General features: G+C 44.6%; 2 protein-coding genes across 3 annotated transcripts in view; both read right to left on the reverse strand.

The window, feature by feature from the left end:
- LOC141241405 (immunoglobulin superfamily member 3-like) overlaps positions 1–21,305 on the reverse strand; it is a 48,336-nt gene extending 27,031 nt beyond the window's left edge. Inside the window, exons 1-5 of the mRNA XM_073668764.1 lie at positions 21,164–21,305; positions 20,491–20,868; positions 19,989–20,396; positions 14,378–14,743; positions 1,332–1,727 (exon numbers count right to left, since the gene is read on the reverse strand). Of these exons, the coding sequence (XP_073524865.1) occupies positions 1,332–1,727; positions 14,378–14,743; positions 19,989–20,396; positions 20,491–20,868; positions 21,164–21,230 (1,615 nt within the window). The 5' untranslated portion in view covers positions 21,231–21,305. The remainder of the gene's footprint in view (positions 1–1,331; positions 1,728–14,377; positions 14,744–19,988; positions 20,397–20,490; positions 20,869–21,163) is intronic.
- Positions 21,306–22,616: 1,311 nt separating this feature from the next.
- The window catches only part of PTGFRN (prostaglandin F2 receptor inhibitor), a 28,485-nt gene continuing 26,641 nt past the window's right edge, over positions 22,617–24,460 (reverse strand). For both annotated transcript variants that reach the window (XM_073668765.1, XM_073668766.1), the window contains one exon: positions 22,617–23,423. In XM_073668765.1, the coding sequence (XP_073524866.1) occupies positions 23,254–23,423 (170 nt within the window). In that variant the 3' untranslated portion in view covers positions 22,617–23,253. The remainder of the gene's footprint in view (positions 23,424–24,460) is intronic.

The following is a 24,460-nucleotide window of genomic DNA, read 5'->3' on the forward strand; positions in this document are numbered from 1 at the left end:
CGGGAGAGCCAGAGCGCGAGCCAGAGCGCGAGGGCGGGAGAGCCAGAGCGAGAGCCAGAGCGCGAGGGCGGGAGAGCCAGAGCGAGAGCCAGAGCGCGAGGGCGGGAGAGCCAGAGCGAGAGCCAGAGCGAGAGCCAGAGCGCGAGGGCGGGAGAGCCAGAGCGAGAGCCAGAGCGCGAGGGCGGGAGAGCCAGAGCGAGAGCCAGAGCGCGAGGGCGGGAGAGCCAGAGCGAGAGCCAGAGCGCGAGGGCGGGAGAGCCAGAGCGAGAGCCAGAGCGCGAGGGCGGGAGAGCCAGAGCGAGAGCCAGAGCGCGAGGGCGGGAGAGCCAGAGCGAGAGCCAGAGCGCGAGGGCGGGAGAGCCAGAGAGAGAGCCAGAGCGCGAGGGCGGGAGAGCCAGAGAGAGAGCCAGAGCGCGAGGGCGGGAGAGCCAGAGAGAGAGCCAGAGCGCGAGGGCGGGAGAGCCAGAGAGAGAGCCAGAGCGCGAGGGCGGGAGAGCCAGAGAGAGAGCCAGAGCGCGAGGGCGGGAGAGCCAGAGAGAGAGCCAGAGCGCGAGGGCGGGAGAGCCAGAGCGCGAGGGCGGGAGAGCCAGAGAGAGAGCCAGAGCGCGAGGGCGGGAGAGCCAGAGAGAGAGCCAGAGCGCGAGGGCGGGAGAGCCAGAGAGAGAGCCAGAGCGCGAGGGCGGGAGAGCCAGAGAGAGAGCCAGAGCGCGAGGGCGGGAGAGCCAGAGAGAGAGCCAGAGCGCGAGGGCGGGAGAGCCAGAGAGAGAGCCAGAGCGCGAGGGCGGGAGAGCCAGAGAGAGAGACAGAGCGCGAGGGCGGGAGAGCCAGAGAGAGAGACAGAGCGCGAGGGCGGGAGAGCCAGAGAAAGAGCGAGGGCGGGAGAGGAGAGTGGAGGAGCCGGACGTCACCTGCTGATCCCGGGACATCAGGACGACCTCCAGCGAGGAGTCTGCCGGAGAAGGGCAGGAGGAGCAGCCCGCCGTCCCTCCCCTCCCTCATGCCATCCCTCTCGCCCGTCTCTACCCCTTCAGTGTCTGCCGTTTATGACATACTTCATGGTTTTGCGTTCTCCTTCCGGCCTCGTCTTGTAGACACGTCCTCGCGGGCTGCGGTGACCGGCGTTCCTCTCGCACAGCTGCCACGCTTCCTATTCACAGAATCTAACCCTACAGGACGGTTTCACTTTTTCTGCAACCCTTCACTTCTTACACGACAAATGAATATTTTCTAGTGCTCCCTGTTATCAGCCATCTGGAGTCAGATTTCTGCCGTCACCATTCACACAACAACCGGCATATGGGAAGGAAGGATGGGCCCAGGATGACACTTACCGAGGCGCCGGATACTAATCTGGACGGCATTACTCGTGTAGGTCCTGTTCCGCCGCTCGTCATCTGTCTGCGGCGACCATTCTGTGAGGCGGCAGATGTACGGAGCGCTGTCCCCATCCACCAGACCGTCCAACGTCAGAGAGTTGCGGCCATTCCCCAACCTCTGCGCAGTCAGGTGACCGGACTCATGTCTCTGCACATATTCACCCAACACCACCACCTCGCCATCATGTCTCAGCGAAGCAACCGCCTCCCACTGACCAGACGGACGCAACGTGAGCCACGTCATATCTAGAGAAGAAGACGGGCTGGAAACCTGACAGGAGAACGTCACCGAATCCCCCTCATAAAGGTCCGAAGCCGCACGGCTGAGTGTGACGTTCTGGAAGCGGAAACCTGCGGAGAAAAATACAACCAGTATAATACTGCCCCCTATGTACAAGAATATAACTACTATAATACTGCCCCCTATGTACAAGAATATAACTACTATAATACTGCCCCCTATGTACAAGAATATAACTACTATAATACTGCCCCCTATGTACAAGAATATAACTACTATAATACTGCCCCTATGTACAAGAATATAACTACTATAATACTGCCCCCTATGTACAAGAATATAACTACTATAATACTGCCCCTATGTACAAGAATATAACTACTATAATACTGCCCCTATGTACAATAATATAACTACTATAATACTGCCCCATGTACAAGAATATAACTACTATAATACTGCCCCATATGTACAAGAATATAACTACTATAATACTGCTCCCTGTGTACAAGAATATAACTACTATAATACTGCCTCTATGTACAAGAATATATCTACTATAATACTGCCCCCTAAGTACAAGAATATAACTACTATAATACTGCTCCCTATGTACAAGAATATAACTACTATAATACTGCCCCTATGTACAAGAATATTACTATAATACTGCTCCTATGTACAAGAATATAACTACTATAATACTGCCCCCTATATACAAGAATATAACTACTATAATACTGCCCCTATGTACAAGAATATAACTACTATAATACTGCTCCTATGTACAAGAATATAACTACTATAATACTGCCCCCTATATACAAGAATATAACTACTATAATACTGCCCCTATGTACAAGAATATAACTACTATAATACTGCTCCTATGTACAAGAATATAACTACTATAATACTGCCCCCTATGTACAATATAACTACTATAATACTGCCCCCTATATACAAGAATATAACTACTATAATACTGCTCCTATGTACAAGAATATAACTACTATAATACTGCTCCTATGTACAAGAATATAACTACTATAATATTGCCCCTATGTACAAGAATATAACTACTATAATACTGCCCCCTATGTACAAGAATATAACTACTATAATACTGCTCCTATGTACAAGAATATAACTACTATAATACTGCTCCTATGTACAAGAATATAACTGCTATAATACTGCCCCTATGTACAAGAATATAAGTACTATAATACTGCCCCTATGTACAAGAATATAAGTACTATAATACTGCCCCTATGTACAATAATATAACTACTATAATACTGTCCCTATGTACAAGAATATAGCTACTATAATACTGCTCCTATGTACAAGAATATAACTACTATAATACTGCCCCCTATGTACAAGAATATAACTACTATAATACTGCCCCTATGTACAATAATATAACTACTATAATACTGTCCCTATGTACAAGAATATAGCTACTATAATACTGCTCCGATGTACAAGAATATAGCTACTATAATACTGCCCCTATGTACAAGAATATAGCTACTATAATACTGCCCCCTATGTACAAGAATATAACTACTATAATACTGCCCCCTATGTACAAGAATATAACTACTATAATACTGCCCCCTATGTACAAGAATATAACTACTATAATACTGCTCCTATGTACAAGAATATAACTACTATAATACTGCCCCCTATGTACGAGAATATAACTACTATAATACTGCCTCCTATGTACGAGAATATAACTACTATAATACTGCCCCTATGTACAAGAATATAACTACTATAATACTGCCCCCTATGTACAAGAATATAACTACTATAATACTGCCCCCTATGTACGAGAATATAACTACTATAATACTGCCTCCTATGTACGGAATATAACTACTATAATACTGCCTCCTATGTGCGAGAATATAACTACTATAATACTGCCTCCTATGTGCAAGAATATAACTACTATAATACTGCCCCCTATGTACAAGAACATAACTACTATAATACTGCCCCCTATGTACAAGAATATAACTACTATAATACTGCCCCCTATGTACAAGAATATAACTACTATAATACTGCCCCCTATGTACAAGAACATAACTACTATAATACTGCCCCCTATGTACAAGAATATAACTACTATAATGTACAAGAATATAACTACTATAATATTGCCCCCTATGTACAAGAATATAACTACTATAATACTGCCCCCTATGTACAAGAATATAACTACTATAATACTGCCCCCTATGTACAAGAATATAACTACTATAATACTGCCCCCTATGTACGAGAATATAACTACTATAATACTGCCTCCTATGTGCAAGAATATAACTACTATAATACTGCCTCCTATGTGCAAGAATATAACTACTATAATACTGCCCCCTATTTACAAGAATATAACTACTATAATACTGCCCCCTATGTACAAGAATATAACTACTATAATACTGCTCCTATGTACAAGAATATAACTACTATAATACTGCCCCTATGTACAAGAATATAACTACTATAATACTGCTCCTATGTACAAGAATATAACTACTATAATACTGCCCCCTATGTACAATATAACTACTATAATACTGCCCCCTATATACAAGAATATAACTACTATAATACTGCTCCTATGTACAAGAATATAACTACTATAATACTGCCCCTATGTACAAGAATATAACTACTATAATATTGCCCCTATGTACAAGAATATAACTACTATAATACTGCCCCCTATGTACAAGAATATAACTACTATAATACTGCCCCCTATGTACAAGAATATAACTACTATAATACTGCTCCTATGTACAAGAATATAACTACTATAATACTGCTCCTATGTACAAGAATATAACTGCTATAATACTGCCCCTATGTACAAGAATATAAGTACTATAATACTGCCCCTATGTACAAGAATATAGCTACTATAATACTGCCCCCTATGTACAAGAATATAACTACTATAATACTGCTCCTATGTACAAGAATATAACTACTATAATACTGCCCCTATGTACAATAATATAACTACTATAATACTGTCCCTATGTACAAGAATATAGCTACTATAATACTGCTCCTATGTACAAGAATATAACTACTATAATACTGCCCCCTATGTACAAGAATATAACTACTATAATACTGCCCCTATGTACAATAATATAACTACTATAATACTGTCCCTATGTACAAGAATATAGCTACTATAATACTGCTCCGATGTACAAGAATATAGCTACTATAATACTGCCCCTATGTACAAGAATATAGCTACTATAATACTGCCCCCTATGTACAAGAATATAACTACTATAATACTGCCCCCTATGTACAAGAATATAACTACTATAATACTGCCCCCTATGTACAAGAATATAACTACTATAATACTGCTCCTATGTACAAGAATATAACTACTATAATACTGCCCCCTATGTACGAGAATATAACTACTATAATACTGCCTCCTATGTACGAGAATATAACTACTATAATACTGCCCCTATGTACAAGAATATAACTACTATAATACTGCCCCCTATGTACAAGAATATAACTACTATAATACTGCCCCCTATGTACGAGAATATAACTACTATAATACTGCCTCCTATGTACGGAATATAACTACTATAATACTGCCTCCTATGTGCGAGAATATAACTACTATAATAGTGCCTCCTATGTGCAAGAATATAAATACTATAATACTGCCCCCTATGTACAAGAATATAACTACTATAATGTACAAGAATATAACTACTATAATACTGCCCCCTATGTACAAGAATATATCTACTATAATACTGCCCCCTATGTACAAGAATATAACTACTATAATACTGCCCCCTATGTACAAGAATATAACTACTATAATACTGCCCCCTATGTACAAGAATATAACTACTATAATACTGCCCCCTATGTACGAGAATATAACTACTATAATACTGCCTCCTATGTGCAAGAATATAACTACTATAATACTGCCTCCTATGTGCAAGAATATAACTACTATAATACTGCCCCCTATTTACAAGAATATAACTACTATAATACTGCCTCCTATGTGCAAGAATATAACTACTATAATACTGCCCCCTATTTACAAGAATATAACTACTATAATACTGCCCCCTATGTACAAGAATATAACTACTATAATACTGCTCCTATGTACAAGAATATAACTACTATAATACTGCCCCTATGTACAAGAATATAACTACTATAATACTGCTCCTATGTATAAGAATATAACTACTATAATACTGCTCCTATGTACAAGAATATAACTACTATAATACTGCCCCTATGTACAAGAATATAACTACTATAATACTGCCCCCTATGTACAAGAATATAACTACTATAATACTGCTTCCTATGTACAAGAATATAACTACTATAATACTGCTCCTATGTACAAGAATATAACTACTATAATACTGCCCCCTATGTACGAGAATATAACTACTATAATACTGCCCCATATGTACAAGAATATAACTACTATAATACTGCTCCCTGTGTACAAGAATATAACTACTATAATACTGCTTCTATGTACAAGAATATATCTACTATAATACTGCCTCTATGTACAAGAATATATCTACTATAATACTGCCCCCTATATACAAGAATATAACTACTATAATACTGCCCCTATGTACAAGAATATAACTACTATAATACTGCTCCTATGTACAAGAATATAACTACTATAATACTGCCCCTATGTACAAGAATATAACTACTATAATACTGCCCCTATGTACAAGAATATAACTACTATAATACTGCCCCCTATATACAAGAATATAACTACTATAATACTGCCCCTATGTACAAGAATATAACTACTATGTACAAGAATATAACTACTATAATACTGCCCCCTATATACAAGAATATAACTACTATAATACTGCCCCTATGTACAAGAATATAACTACTATAATACTGCTCCTATGTACAAGAATATAACTACTATAATACTGCCCCCTATGTACAATATAACTACTATAATACTGCCCCCTATATACAAGAATATAACTACTATAATACTGCTCCTATGTACAAGAATATAACTACTATAATACTGCTCCTATGTACAAGAATATAACTACTATAATACTGCCCCTATGTACAAGAATATAACTACTATAATACTGCCCCCTATATACAAGAATATAACTACTATAATACTGCCCCTATGTACAAGAATATAACTACTATGTACAAGAATATAACTACTATAATACTGCCCCCTATGTACAAGAATATAACTACTATAATACTGCCCCCTATGTACAAGAATATAACTACTATAATACTGCTCCTATGTACAAGAATATAACTACTATAATACTGCTCCTATGTACAAGAATATAACTGCTATAATACTGCCCCTATGTACAAGAATATAAGTACTATAATACTGCCCCTATGTACAATAATATAACTACTATAATACTGTCCCTATGTACAAGAATATAGCTACTATAATACTGCTCCTATGTACAAGAATATAACTACTATAATACTGCCCCCTATGTACAAGAATATAACTACTATAATACTGCCCCTATGTACAATAATATAACTACTATAATACTGTCCCTATGTACAAGAATATAGCTACTATAATACTGCTCCGATGTACAAGAATATAGCTACTATAATACTGCCCCTATGTACAAGAATATAGCTACTATAATACTGCCCCCTATGTACAAGAATATAACTACTATAATACTGCCCCCTATGTACAAGAATATAACTACTATAATACTGCCCCCTATGTACAAGAATATAACTACTATAATACTGCTCCTATGTACAAGAATATAACTACTATAATACTGCCCCCTATGTACGAGAATATAACTACTATAATACTGCCTCCTATGTACGAGAATATAACTACTATAATACTGCCCCTATGTACAAGAATATAACTACTATAATACTGCCCCCTATGTACAAGAATATAACTACTATAATACTGCCCCCTATGTACGAGAATATAACTACTATAATACTGCCTCCTATGTACGGAATATAACTACTATAATACTGCCTCCTATGTGCGAGAATATAACTACTATAATACTGCCTCCTATGTGCAAGAATATAACTACTATAATACTGCCCCCTATGTACAAGAATATAACTACTATAATACTGCCCCCTATGTACAAGAATATAACTACTATAATACTGCTCCTATGTACAAGAATATAACTACTATAATACTGCCCCCTATGTACGAGAATATAACTACTATAATACTGCCTCCTATGTACAAGAATATAACTACTATAATACTGCCCCCTATGTACAAGAATATAACTACTATAATACTGCCCCCTATGTACAAGAATATAACTACTATAATACTGCCCCCTATGTACAAGAACATAACTACTATAATACTGCCCCCTATGTACAAGAATATAACTACTATAATACTGCCCCCTATGTACAAGAATATAACTACTATAATACTGCCCCCTATGTACGAGAATATAACTACTATAATACTGCCTCCTATGTGCAAGAATATAACTACTATAATACTGCCTCCTATGTGCAAGAATATAACTACTATAATACTGCCCCCTATTTACAAGAATATAACTACTATAATACTGCCCCCTATGTACAAGAATATAAATACTATAATACTGCTCCTATGTACAAGTATATAACTACTATAATACTGCCCCTATGTACAAGAATATAACTACTATAATACTGCTCCTATGTACAAGAATATAACTACTATAATACTGCCCCCTATGTACAATATAACTACTATAATACTGCCCCCTATATACAAGAATATAACTACTATAATACTGCTCCTATGTACAAGAATATAACTACTATAATACTGCCCCTATGTACAAGAATATAACTACTATAATATTGCCCCTATGTACAAGAATATAACTACTATAATACTGCCCCCTATGTACAAGAATATAACTACTATAATACTGCTCCTATGTACAAGAATATAACTACTATAATACTGCTCCTATGTACAAGAATATAACTGCTATAATACTGCCCCTATGTACAAGAATATAAGTACTATAATACTGCCCCTATGTACAAGAATATAGCTACTATAATACTGTCCCCTATGTACAAGAATATAACTACTATAATACTGCTCCTATGTACAAGAATATAACTACTATAATACTGCCCCTATGTACAATAATATAACTACTATAATACTGTCCCTATGTACAAGAATATAGCTACTATAATACTGCTCCTATGTACAAGAATATAACTACCATAATACTGCCCCCTATGTACAAGAATATAACTACTATAATACTGCCCCTATGTACAATAATATAACTACTATAATACTGTCCCTATGTACAAGAATATAGCTACTATAATACTGCTCCGATGTACAAGAATATAGCTACTATAATACTGCCGATATGTACAAGAATATAGCTACTATAATACTGCCCCCTATGTACAAGAATATAACTACTATAATACTGCCCCCTATGTACAAGAATATAACTACTATAATACTGCCCCCTATGTACAAGAATATAACTACTATAATACTGCTCCTATGTACAAGAATATAACTACTATAATACTGCCCCCTATGTACGAGAATATAACTACTATAATACTGCCTCCTATGTACGAGAATATAACTACTATAATACTGCCCCTATGTACAAGAATATAACTACTATAATACTGCCCCCTATGTACAAGAATATAACTACTATAATACTGCCCCCTATGTACGAGAATATAACTACTATAATACTGCCTCCTATGTACGGAATATAACTACTATAATACTGCCTCCTATGTGCGAGAATATAACTACTATAATACTGCCTCCTATGTGCAAGAATATAAATACTATAATACTGCCCCCTATGTACAAGAATATAACTACTATAATACTGCCCCCTATGTACAAGAATATAACTACTATAATACTGCTCCTATGTACAAGAATATAACTACTATAATACTGCCCCCTATGTACGAGAATATAACTACTATAATACTGCCTCCTATGTACAAGAATATAACTACTATAATACTGCCCCCTATGTACAAGAATATAACTACTATAATGTACAAGAATATAACTACTATAATACTGCCCCCTATGTACAAGAATATAACTACTATAATACTGCCCCCTATGTACAAGAATATAACTACTATAATACTGCCCCCTATGTACAAGAATATAACTACTAGAATACTGCCCCCTATGTACAAGAATATAACTACTATAATACTGCCCCCTATGTACGAGAATATAACTACTATAACACTGCCTCCTATGTGCAAGAATATAACTACTATAATACTGCCTCCTATGTGCAAGAATATAACTACTATAATACTGCCCCCTATTTACAAGAATATAACTACTATAATACTGCCTCCTATGTGCAAGAATATAACTACTATAATACTGCCCCCTATGTACAAGAATATAACTACTATAATACTGCCCCCTATGTACAAGAATATAACTACTATAATACTGCTCCTATGTACAAGAATATAACTACTATAATACTGCCCCTATGTACAAGAATATAACTACTATAATACTGCTCCTAAGTACAAGAATATAACTACTATAATACTGCCCCTATGTACAAGAATATAACTACTATAATACTGCCCCCTATGTACAAGAATATAACTACTATAATACTGCTCCCTATGTACAAGAATATAACTACTATAATACTGCTCCTATGTACAAGAATATAACTACTATAATACTGCCCCCTATGTACGAGAATATAACTACTATAATACTGCCTCCTATGTACAAGAATATAACTACTATAATACTGCCTCCTATGTGCAAGAATATAACTACTATAATACTGCCCCCTATGTACAAGAATATAACTACTATAATACTGCCCCCTATGTACAAGAATATAACTACTATAATACTGCCCCCTATGTACAAGAATATAACTACTATAATACTGCTCCTATGTACAAGAATATAACTACTATAATACTGCTCCTATGTACAAGAATATAACTACTATAATACTGCTCCTATGTACAAGAATATAACTACTATAATACTGACCCCTATGTACAAGAATATAACTACTATAATACTGCTCCTATGTACAAGAATATAACTACTATAATGCTGCCCCCTATGTACAAGAATATAACTACTATAATACTGCCCCTATGTACAAGAATATAACTACTATAATACTGCCCCCTATGTACAAGAATATAACTACTATAATACTGCCCCTATGTACAAGAATATAACTACTATAATACTGTCCCTATGTACAAGAATATAACTACTATAATACTGCCCCTATGTACAAGAATATAACTACTATAATACTGCCCCCTATGTACAAGAATATAACTACTATAATACTGCTCCTATGTACAAGAATATAACTACTATAATACTGCTCCTATGTACAAGAATATAACTACTATAATACTGCCCCTATGTACAAGAATATGACTATAATACTGCCCCCTATGTACAAGAATATAACTACTATAATACTGCTCCCTATGTACAAGAATATAACTACTATAATACTGCTCCCTATGTACAAGAATATAACTACTATAATACTGCTCCTATGTACAAGAATATAACTACTATAATACTGCCCCTATGTACAAGAATATGACTATAATACTGCCCCCTATGTACAAGAATATAACTACTATAATACTGCTCCCTATGTACAAGAATATAACTACTATAATACTGCCCCCTATGTACAAGAATATAACTACTATAATACTGCTCCTATGTACAAGAATATAACTACTATAATACTGCCCCTATGTACAAGAATATAACTATAATACTGCCCCCTATGTACAAGAATATAACTACTATAATACTGCTCCCTATGTACAAGAATATAACTACTATAATACTGCTCCCTATATACAAGAATATAACTACTATAATACTGCCCCTATGTACAAGAATATAACTACTATAATACTGCCCCCTATGTACGAGAATATAACTACTATAATACTGCCTCCTATGTACGAGAATATAACTACTATAATACTGCCTCCTATGTGCAAGAATATAACTACTATAATACTGCCCCCTATGTACAAGAATATAACTACTATAATACTGCCCCCTATGTACAAGAATATAACTACTATAATACTGCTCCTATGTACAAGAATATAACTACTATAATACTGCCTCCTATGTGCAAGAATATAACTACTATAATACTGCCCCCTATGTACAAGAATATAACTACTATAATACTGCCCCCTATGTACAAGAATATAACTACTATAATACTGCTCCTATGTACAAGAATATAACTACTATAATACTGCTCCTATGTACAAGAATATAACTACTATAATACTGCCCCTATGTACAAGAATATAACTACTATAATACTGCCCCCTATGTACGAGAATATAACTACTATAATACTGCCCCTATGTACAAGAATATAACTACTATAATACTGCCCCCTATGTACAAGAATATAACTACTATAATACTGCCCCCTATGTACAAGAATATAACTACTATAATACTGCCTCCTATGTACAAGAATATAACTACTATAATACTGCCCCTATGTACAAGAATATAACTACTATAATGTACAAGAATATAACTACTATAATACTGCCCCTATGTACAAGAATATAACTACTATAATACTGCTCCCTATATACAAGAATATAACTACTATAATACTGCCCCTATGTACAAGAATATAACTACTATAATACTGCCCCCTATGTACGAGAATATAACTACTATAATACTGCCTCCTATGTACAAGAATATAACTACTATAATACTGCCTCCTATGTGCAAGAATATAACTACTATAATACTGCCCCCTATGTACAAGAATATAACTACTATAATACTGCCCCCTATGTACAAGAATATAACTACTATAATACTGCTCCTATGTACAAGAATATAACTACTATAATACTGCTCCTATGTACAAGAATATAACTACTATAATACTGCCTCCTATGTGCAAGAATATAACTACTATAATACTGCCCCCTATGTACAAGAATATAACTACTATAATACTGCCCCCTATGTACAAGAATATAACTACTATAATACTGCTCCTATGTACAAGAATATAACTACTATAATACTGCCCCTATGTACAAGAATATAACTACTATAATACTGCCCCCTATGTACAAGAATATAACTACTATAATACTGCCCCCTATGTACAAGAATATAACTACTATAATACTGCTCCTATGTACAAGAATATAACTACTATAATACTGCCCCTATGTACAAGAATATAACTACTATAATACTGCCCCTATGTACAAGAATATAACTATAATACTGCCCCCTATGTACAAGAATATAACTACTATAATACTGCTGTTATGTACAAGAATATAACTACTATAATACTGCCCCTATGTACAAGAATATAACTACTATAATACTGCTCCTATGTATAAGAATATAACTACTATAATACTGCTCCTATGTACAAGAATATAACTACTATAATACTGCCCCCTATGTACAAGAATATAACTACTATAATACTGCCCCCTATGTACGAGAATATAACTACTATAATACTGCTCCTATGTACAAGAATATAACTACTATAATACTGCCCCCTATGTACGAGAATATAACTACTATAATACTGCACCCTATGTACAAGAATATAACTACTATAATACTGCTCCTATGTACAAGAATATAACTACTATAATACTGCTTCTATGTACAAGAATATAACTACTATAATACTGCTCCTATGTACAAGAATATAACTACTATAATGCTGCCCCCTATGTACAAGAATATAACTACTATAATACTGCTCCTATGTACAAGAATATAACTACTATAATACTGCCCCTATGTACAAGAATATAACTACTATAATACTGCCCCTATGTACAAGAATATAACTACTATAATACTGCCCCCTATGTACAAGAATATAACTACTATAATACTGCCCCTATGTACAAGAATATAACTACTATAATACTGTCCCTATGTACAAGAATATAACTACTATAATACTGCCCCTATGTACAAGAATATAACTACTATAATACTGCCCCCTATGTACAAGAATATAACTACTATAATACTGCTCCTATGTACAAGAATATAACTACTATAATACTGCTCCTATGTACAAGAATATAACTACTATAATACTGCTCCTATATACAAGAATATAACTACTATAATACTGCTCCTATGTACAAGAATATAACTACTATAATACTGCCCCCTATGTACAAGAATATAACTACTATAATACTGCTCCTATGTACAAGAATATAACTACTATAATACTGCCCCTATGTACAAGAATATAACTACTATAATACTGCCCCCTATGTACAAGAATATAACTACTATAATACTGCTCCTATGTACAAGAATATAACTACTATAATACTGCTCCTATGTACAAGAATATAACTACTATAATACTGCTCCTATATACAAGAATATAACTACTATAATACTGCTCCTATGTACAAGAATATAACTACTATAATACTGCCCCCTATGTACAAGAATATAACTACTATAATACTGCTCCTATGTACAAGAATATAACTACTATAATACTGCCTCCTATGTAGAGGAATATAAGCGCTATAGTCTCACCTGGAGTTTGTATGGTGACGGACACTGGTGCGGACTGTCTTCGCCTCTGGGTCTCCTCCTCGGTGACCTCGCACAGGTAGGAGCCAGTTTCTTGCTGTGTGGTCCGGCTGATCCTTAGGGTCCATGTGTCCTGGTCTCGTCTCCTCACAGATATTTGCCCCTTCTCCTCCCGGATTCTGTACGGTGTATTTATGTTGCTTACACCAGATGGGTCCCAGGTCGCCATCACAGCTCCATCCAGCAGCCAGGAGACACGGAATTGGCCCCCCATAAGACGGTGCCTGGAGATGGAGCAGGAGATCTCCAGAACGCCCTGGATGTGGCTGATGGGGTCTCGACTCTGCACCTGAACCTGGAAGTCTCCACCTGAACGAAAGATTAGATGTGAATATCGAGATCAGAAGAATCCGTCTAGTGCTGTCTGGAAGATTACACCAAGGAACCAGCGAGAAACGATCTAGAAATCATGGACAGGAGACTGGTGCAACCAGGTAGTTACCGGAAATCCCAGAGTAACCACCAATAAGGACAGATCAGGGATTTCACGCCATTATCCGGATAACGGGTAAGAAAATATCGGGCACCAGAGTAACCTGACGCTTTGTAGAAGAGGCTCCAGGCTGCATCCAGAAGAAAGGAGCAGTAGAAGCAGATACTATCTAGAACAGAGGTCCCCAACCGCCGGTCCGCGGACCAGGACCGGGCTGTTGGGGTTTTTCAGCCGGTCCGCGGCGCCGCTGACAGCTAGCTCCGCGGCCCTGCGCCTGGTCAGAGCTCGCTCTGTGTGGATTTATAATGTTTTCTGCCATAGCCGTGACAGCTCGCAGCTCCCGGCAGAGAACATTATGCAGGACGGGGTGGGGCGTCGGGCGGGTCTTAGTGACGCGGCCCTCCTGCACAGCATGGTGTGTTCCTGACGGGGTGGGGCGTCGGGCGGGTCTTAGTGACGCGGCCCTCCTGCACAGCATGGTGTGTTCCTGACGGGGTGGGGCGTCGGGCGGGTCTTAGTGACGCGGCCCTCCTGCACAGCATGGTGTGTTCCTGACGGGGTGGGGCGTCGGGCGGGTCTTAGTGACGCAGCCCTCCACAGCACAGCATGGTACCTGTTGTACGTCACGGGGCGGGTCTTAGTGACGCGGCCCTCCTGCACAGCATGGTGTGTTCCTGACGGGGTGGGGCGTCGGGCGGGTCTTAGTGACGCGGCCCTCCTGCACAGCATGGTGTGTTCCTGACGGGGTGGGGCGTCGGGCGGGTCTTAGTGACGCGGCCCTCCTGCACAGCATGGTGTGTTCCTGACGGGGTGGGGCGTCGGGCGGGTCTTAGTGACGCAGCCCTCCACAGCACAGCATGGTACCTGTTGTACGTCACGGGGCGGGTCTTAGTGACGCGGCCCTCCTGCACAGCATGGTGTGTTCCTGACGGGGTGGGGCGGCAGGCTCTCCTCACTGACACGCCCCCGGCAGAACATGTGGGGCGTGCTGGGGCAGCAGACTGGCTTCAGTGACGCGGCTCCCGGTACCGGTGTTAGTGTGTAGCGCTGCTAAGCAGCAGCGCTGTATACACTGACGCTCAATGTACAATGCTGAAACTTAGCAGCGCTGTACACCGAGGTCCCGCCAGCATCCTCCCCATACAGCTCCACCCCTCCATAACCCCACCCCCATATGACCAAAGCCCCGCCCCCACCCCCACCGGGCCGTGGAAAACTGGTCTTGCTTAAAGCCGGTCCCTGGTGCAAAAAAGGTTGGGGACCTCTGATCTAGAACATCCGAGTCTATTACTCCAGAGAGCCGGTCTGTATCTAGAACATCCGAGTCTATTACTCCAGAGAGCCGGTCTGTATCTAGAACATCTGAGTCTATTACTCCAGAGAGCCGGTCTGTATCTAGAACAGATCTGCTGATAGCAGGGACATTATACTGGAGAAAGCAGTAGTAGATCTCCAGGATCTCCAGAGCCAGAGAAGCAGGCATTATCCAGAACCACGTATGACAGGAACGTTACACAGGAGCACGTCGTACTAGATATCAGGAACATTACACAGGAGCACGTCGTACTAGATATCAGGAACGTTACAGGAGTACATAGTACTAGATATCAGGAACATTACACAGAAGCACGTCGTACTAGATATCAGGAACGTTACACAGGAGCACGTCGTACTAGATATCAGGAACGTTACACAGGAGTACATAGTACTAGATATCAGGAACATTACACAGGAGCACGTCGTACTAGATATCAGGAACGTTACACAGGAGCACGTCGTACTAGATATCAGGAACATTACACAGGAGCACGTCGTACTAGATATCAGGAACATTACACAGGAGCACGTCGTATTAGATATCAGGAACGTTACACAGGAGCACGTCGTACTAGATATCAGGAACGTTACACAGGAGCACGTCGTACTAGATATCAGGAACGTTACACAGGAGCACGTCGTACTAGATATCAGGAACGTTACACAGGAGCACGTCGTACTAGATATCAGGAACATTACACAGGAGCACGTCGTATTAGATATCAGGAACGTTACACAGGAGCACGTCGTACTAGATATCAGGAACGTTACACAGGAGCACGTCGTACTAGATATCAGGAACGTTACACAGGAGCACGTCGTACTAGTTATCAGGAACATTACACAGGAGCACGTCGTACTAGATATCAGGAACATTACACAGGAGCACGTCGTATTAGATATCAGGAACATTACACAGGAGCACGTCGTACTAGATATCAGGAACGTTACACAGGAGCACGTCGTACTAGATATCAGGAACGTTACACAGGAGCACGTCGTACTAGATATCAGGAACATTACACAGGAGCACGTCGTACTAGATATCAGGAACATTACACAGGAGCACGTCGTACTAGATATCAGGAACATTACACAGGAGCACGTCGTACTAGATATCAGGAACGTTACACAGGAGTACATAGTACTAGATATCAGGAACATTACACAGGAGCACGTCGTACTAGATATCAGGAACATTACACAGGAGCACGTCGTATTAGATATCAGGAACATTACACAGGAGTACATAGTGCTAGATATCAGGAACATTACACAGGAGCACGTTGTACTAGATATCAGGAACATTACACAGGAGCACGTCGTACTAGATATCAGGAACATTACACAGGAGCACGTTGTACTAGATATCAGGAACATTACACAGGAGCACGTCGTACTAGATATCAGGAACATTACACAAGAGCACGTCGTACTAGATATCAGGAACATTACACAGGAGCACGTCGTACTAGATATCAGGAACATTCCAGCTACGAGAACCAGTCTTCACCTGGAACATAGGAGCTCATGTCAAAACGTTTCTCCACTATAGATATTGAATCATCATTCAGCAGACCACCATCTCTCTGGACTCCCCCATACACAGGAACGCTGGGCTTGGCCAACAGCTCTTGTAATCTCGCTCCCCTACTGTCCACCTCCTTCCTCCTCCCTCCCCTACTGTCCACCCACTGGGCCCCTCCGACCTCCTCTCTCCCCTACTGTCCACCCTCTGTCCTCCTCCCTCCCCTACTGTCCACCTCCTTCCTCCCCTACTGTCCACCCTCTGGACCCCTCCAACCTCCTCCCTCCCCTACTGTCCACCTCCTTCCTCCTCCCTCCCCTACTGTCCACCCACTGGACCCCTCCGACCTCCTCTCTCCCCTACTGTCCACCCTCTGGACCCCTCCGACCTCCTTCCTCCCCCTACTGTCCACCCTCTGGACCCCTCAGTCCTCCTCCCTCCCCTACTGTCCACCTCCCTCCTCTACTGTCCACCCTCTGGACCCCTCAGTCCTCCTAGCTCCCCTACTGTCCACCTCCTTCCTCCTTCCTCCTCCCTCCCCCCCCTACTGTCCACCCTCTGGACCCCTCAGTCCTCCTCCCTCCTCCCTCCTCCCTCCCCCCCCTACTGTCCACCCTCTGGACCCCTCAGTCCTCCTCCCTCCCCTACTGTCCACCCTCTGGACCCCTCAGTCCTCCTCCCTCCCCTACTGTCCACCCTCTGGACCCCTCAGTCCTCCTCCCTCCCCTACTGTCCACCTCCCTCCTCCTCCCTCCCCCCCTACTGTCCACCCTCTGGACCCCTCAGTCCTCCTCCCTCCCCTACTGTCCACCCACTGGACCCCTCAGTCCTCCTCCCTCCCCTACTGTCCACCTCCTTCCTCCCCCCCCCCCCTACTGTCCACCCTCTGGACCCCTCAGTCCTCCTCCCTCCCCTACTGTCCACCCACTGGACCCCTCCGACCTCCTCTCTCCCCTACTGTCCACCCTCTGGACCCCTCCGACCTTCTTCCTCCCCTACTGTCCACCCACTGGACCCCTCCGACCTCCTCTCTCCCCTACTGTCCACCCTCTGGACCCCTCCGACCTCCTCTCTCCCCTACTGTCCACCTTCTGGACCCCTCCGACCTCCTCCCCCTCCCCTACTGTCCACCCTCTGGACCCCTCCCCTACTGTCCACCTCCTTCCTCCTCCTCACCCCCCTACTGTCCACCCTCTGGACCCCTCAGTAGTCCTCCCTCCCCTACTGTCCACCCTCTGGACCCCTCAGTCCTCCTCCCTCCCCTACTGTCCACCTCCCTCCTCCCTCCCCTACTGTCCACCCTCTGGACCCCTCAGTCCTCCTCCCTCCCCTACTGTCCACCTCCTTCCTCCTCCCTCCCCTACTGTCCACCCTCTGGACCCCTCAGTCCCCCTCCTTCCCCTACTGTCCACCCTCTGTACCCCTCAGTCCCCCTCCTTCCCCTACTGTCCACCCTCTGGACCCCTCAGTCCCCCTCCTTCACCTACTGTCCACCCTCTGGACCCCTCAGTCCCCCTCCTTCCCCTACTGTGCACCCTCTGGACCCCTCAGTCCCCCTCCTTCCCCTACTGTGCACCCTCTGGACCCCTCAGTCCCCCTCCTTCCCCTACTGTCCACCCTCTGGACCCCTCAGTCCGCCTCCTTCCCCTACTGTCCACCCCCAGTCCCCCTCCTTCCCCTACTGTCCACCCTCTGGACCCCTCAGTCCGCCTCCTTCCCCTACTGTCCACCCCCAGTCCCCCTCCTTCCCCTACTGTCCACCCTCTGGACCCCTCGATCCTCCTCCCTCCAGACCCCTCCAACCTACCCTACCCTTCCAACCTCCAGAGCCCTCAGTCCTCCTTCTAGACCCCTCCCATATTGTCCACCCTCCGGACTCCTCCATCCTCTTCACTTCTCCCTTCCATATTGTCCACCCACCAAAGTCCTCTACCCCTATTGTCCACCCCTGTCACCCCCCTCCATATTACTTTGGCAGTAATTTACTCTGAAAGAGAAGAAAGGGGTCGGCTAGTGGATTTCGGACATGCCTGATCCAGTTACCCTCACCTCCCCCCATCTGTCGGAGGGAAGACTCGGGGGGCAATACACAGACTGTTGACCAATCCCGCCGATGTGGGCGCAGTTGCAGGACGTTTGTTTTTTATCTGGGTCTTAGCTAGGCATTTTCTAGGATAAGTTATGAAGAGATGAACGTTACACCAGAGTAACTACAAGTAGATGTCAGGAACTTTCCTCCAGAGAACCAACCACCTTGACGTCACGTCCACACTTACCCAGCAGTGCAGAGACCTTGACCATGGTATCTTCTGACTTCTTCTCCGTTATCTTTATCCAAGTTCCATCAGGATCCTGGATCCACTCCGATCCTCGGCAGGAGAGATCTCCTTGATCTGACAGCCGCAGCTCCTTGATGGTCAGTCTATAATCGAAGTCGCCGAGCTTGTCCAGGCGAATATCTCCAGACGTGAACCTCTCAGAGAAGGATTTTCCAGGAACCAGAACAAAGTCCCGGGACAAGGACAAGATTACCACATCTTCATCAGTGTCCAGAAGCCAGGAGACCGAGAGGTGGGTGTGCTGAGAGGTGGTCCGAGACACCCTACAGGTCACCTCCAGAGAGGAGCCCTCCATCATCTCCAGCTCTTCATGGGGCATTGTGACTAGCAGAGTGTCTGGAAGGACTAACCAGAAAACAGAAGTCATGGAGGCGCCGCACATCTATACAAAGTATATGGAAGTCACAATTCACCTAGAACGTCGGACCAGTGGCCTCACCTCTCAGGTTGACTTTGGCGTTGTAGCTGCCGTAGAATTCGGGGTCGGTGTTGGGCGTGTGACACTCGTACTCTCCAGCGTCTCGTTCCTGAAGCTGGCGGATGTGGAGGACGGTGTGGTCGCCCGCCAGCCTCTCAACGTAGATGTCCCCACGGCTGACACGCGAGCTGTAGCTGGCGTAGGAGAAGCCGGGATCGCCGGTGCTCACGATCTGGACCTCCCTGTCGGGGACGGCCGGCAGGTAGATGGAGTACTGGAAGGTCTGCTCGGAGGGTCCCTGGTAGCCACTGACCTTACACCAGATGGTAATGTGGGAGCCCACCGTGCGGTACAGGGGCCCCTGCTGGACGGTCACCTCCCGCTGAGCCCAGGAGACGCCTGTCAAGAAGACACCATTTTTCTCTATGAAACATCTATATTCAGGACTGGGGATGACGGGGCTCGAGGAGAGGACTCTAGGGCCCCATATCTGGGTGGGGGGAGACTGGAGCTGACTGGGGCGGTCTTCTGATGGGGCCCATTTTGCAGCACCTGGGCCCCAGAGGATCCTCTGCTGCGTCGGTGGTGGCCAGTCTTTCGTCCCCTCGTTCTATAATGCCGCCCCTCGCGCTCACATCTGGTGCCGCCTTCGTACCCCATATTCTCTGGCTAATACCCCACAGCTCGTTCTTACCCACAACGACCCAGAGCAGCCAGCGGGTGACCGCGTACAAGGGACGATGCTCTGCGCTCCGCTCCATGGTGCTGAGCACTGCAGCGCTGCGCACAGGGAAGCAGCATTTAGTGCAGCTCCCACATTGCACACAGGAAACCACAGTCTGACAGACACAGGCGAGACAAAGCAGAAGCGGCCTCAAACCATAGCGGGGGCGGCTCTACCAGATTACTGGCGGTCTCCTGGACCCCCTACATGAGCTCGTATCAAGCTCTGAATAAACTTTACACTAGTTCTGACTGGAGACAGTCAGCAAGCCCGTGGACAGACTGATCATCAATATGCAGCAGGTGGTCGTCAGAAAGCAAGTCAGCAGACGGAGCCCTGCGCAGACACTGAACAGGCAGGAGGTGCTGGGAGAGCGAGAACCTCCTGGGCAGCTTCCCACATTACAGCAGCCGGCGGAGCTCATCTCCAGGACCGGCGCCATCAGAAAGCCGCTGTCAAATCAAGGGGACTCCTCTATGGAGACACAGAGTCCTCCTCCAGCGTCACCTCGACGCCAAGCCCTCATCCTCCTCCAGCGTCACCTCGACGCCAAGCCCTCGTCCTCCTCCACCACGCCGCAAAGTACTGCTCCTCCACCGTCGCCACGCCGCCAAGCACTGCTCCTCCACCGTCGCCACGCCGCCAAGCACTGCTCCTCCACCGTCGCCACGACGCCAAGCACTGCTCCTCCACCGTCGCCACGACGCCAAGCACTGCTCCTCCACCGTCGCCACGACGCCAAGCACTGCTCCTCCGTCGCCACGACGCCAAGCACTGCTCCTCCACCGTCGCCACGACGCCAAGCACTGCTCCTCCACCGTCGCCACGACGCCAAGCACTGCTCCTCCACCGTCGCCAAGCACTGCTCCTCCGTCACCACGACGCCAAGCACTGCTCCTCCACCGTCACCACGACGCCAAGCACTGTTCCTCCACCGTCGCCAAGTACTGCTCCTCCACCGTCGCCAAGTACTGCTCCTCCACCGTCGCCAAGTACTGCTCCTCCACCGTCACCAAGTACTGCTCCTCCACCGTCACCAAGTACTGCTCCTCCACCGTCACCAAGTACTGCTCCTCCACCGTCCCCACGACGCCAAGTACTGCTCCTCCACCGTCCCCACGACGCCAAGTACTGCTCCTCCACCGTCGCCAAGTACTGCTCCTCCACCACCCAAGTCCTCCTCCACCAAAATGTAGAGTTCTCCTCCTCCACAGTCACCAAAATGCCAAAGCCTCCTCCTCCACTGTCACGAAGATGTCAAGTCCTCCTCCATTAGCAGCGCAGTGTGCCAGACCTCTAGCTATACCAGCACCCACCCACACTCATCATTCCAGCAGGTACCCCCTGTCCCCCAGCCCTCTCCTCACCATACCAGCGGACCCCTCCATCCTCCCCTCCCCCCCCACACACACAAGACCGGATATAAAAAATAGAAGAGATTTTATTTCTGGGCGGACGGCGCGGGCAGGACACAACACAACATTGCGATCCATCCGCTGCTCAGGAGTGCAATTAAATAGTCTGGTATGGAAGACAAAGGGTTAATCCAGGGCCCAGGTTATGGCGGGGGCCCCAGAACAGGGTCTTTGGGGAGAACAAGGAACATAAGATTTCTGTATAAAACCAAAATTTCTACTAGAAACAAAACGTTGAGAAGTTCTGCAGAGGCGTGTACTAATGTCCACAGCGAGCCCTCGGGGGAGGGGCCACAGCGCACATCACTATGGCACAGCCAGTGATCGCTCCTCCGTCCACAGCCATGAGTTCCCCTTTATTGCATTGGTTTGGTCCACAGTCCAGGACTCATAATATACACATGGGGCGGATCCATTCAGCACCGGAGGGGAGTTACATCACATCGGACATTTATTGCTTTATTGCAGGGCGGCCGCCATCTTGCTGCCCCCCCATTGTACCGTGGCTGTGATCCTTTATCAGGTGGGGCAAGTGCAGAAAGTGGGAGACCCCCCAACCCCGACCTTAGTGGCTCCATCCTCAGGCGAGTCTTCCCGTAGCCCCCCGGATCGGAGGATATGGCTCAGTCGGTGGTCTCTCCCAGGTCAGTCCATCTCCATGGACATGAGGCGCCGGTGCTCCCGGCGCTTCTCCGGGACCGGCGGCGCCTTACAGCAGAATCGGGAGCTGCAGTATCCGATGAGGCAGGAGAGCAGGCCGGCAAGGAGCGACAGTCCAACTCCGATCAGCAGCGGAAACTGGAAGGCGCTCAGCACTGCGCAGAAAACACAGCATTACTCCACCCGCAGGACAGGAGGGGAACTGCACAGTGCCAGCAGGGGGCTCCCCTGTGAGATTATACCCCTCCCCCCATTGTGCTGGTTACAGGGGCTCCCCTGTGATATTATACCCCTCCCCACCATTGTGTTGGTTACGGGGGCTCCCCTGTGATATTCTACCCCTCCCCACCATTGTGCTGGTTACGGGGGCTCCCCTGTGAGATTATACCCCTCCCCCCATTGTGCTGGTTACAGGGGCTCCCCTGTGATATTATACCCCTCCCCCCATTGTGCTGGTTACAGGGGCTCCCCTGTGATATTATACCCCTCCCCCCATTGTGCTGGTTACGGGGGCTCCCCTGTGATATTATACCCCTCCCCACCATTGTGCTGGTTACGGGGGCTCCCCTGTGATATTATACCCCTCCCCACCATTGTGCTGGTTACGGGGGCTCCCCTGTGATATTATACCCCTCCCCACCATTGTGCTGATTACGGGGGCTCCCCTGTGAGATTATACCCCTCCCCACCATTGTGCTGGTTACGGGGGCTCCCCTGTGATATTCTACCCCTCCCCACCATTGTGCTGGTTACGGGGGCTCCCCTGTGATATTCTACCCCTCCCCACCATTGTGCTGGTTACGGGGGCTCCCCTGTGATATTCTACCCCTCCCCACCATTGTGCTGGTTACGGGGGCTCCCCTGTGATATTCTACCCCTCCCCACCATTGTGCTGGTTACGGGGGCTCCCCTGTGATATTCTACCCCTCCCCACCATTGTGCTGGTTACGGGGGCTCCCCTGTGATATTCTACCCCTCCCCACCATTGTGCTGGTTACGGGGGCTCCCCTGTGATATTCTACCCCTCCCCACCATTGTGCTGGTTACGGGGGCTCCCCTGTGATATTATACCCCTCCCCACCATTGTGCTGGTTACGGGGGCTCCCCTGAGATATTATACCCCTCCCCACCATTGTGCTGGTTACGGGGGCTCCCCTGTGATATTATACCCCTCCCCACCATTGTGCTGGTT

Source organism: Phyllobates terribilis, unplaced genomic scaffold (genome assembly GCF_046119375.1).
Source record: "Phyllobates terribilis strain yellow unplaced genomic scaffold, ASM4611937v1 Scaffold_2__4_contigs__length_985480577, whole genome shotgun sequence".
Classification (NCBI taxonomy): domain Eukaryota; kingdom Metazoa; phylum Chordata; class Amphibia; order Anura; family Dendrobatidae; genus Phyllobates; species Phyllobates terribilis.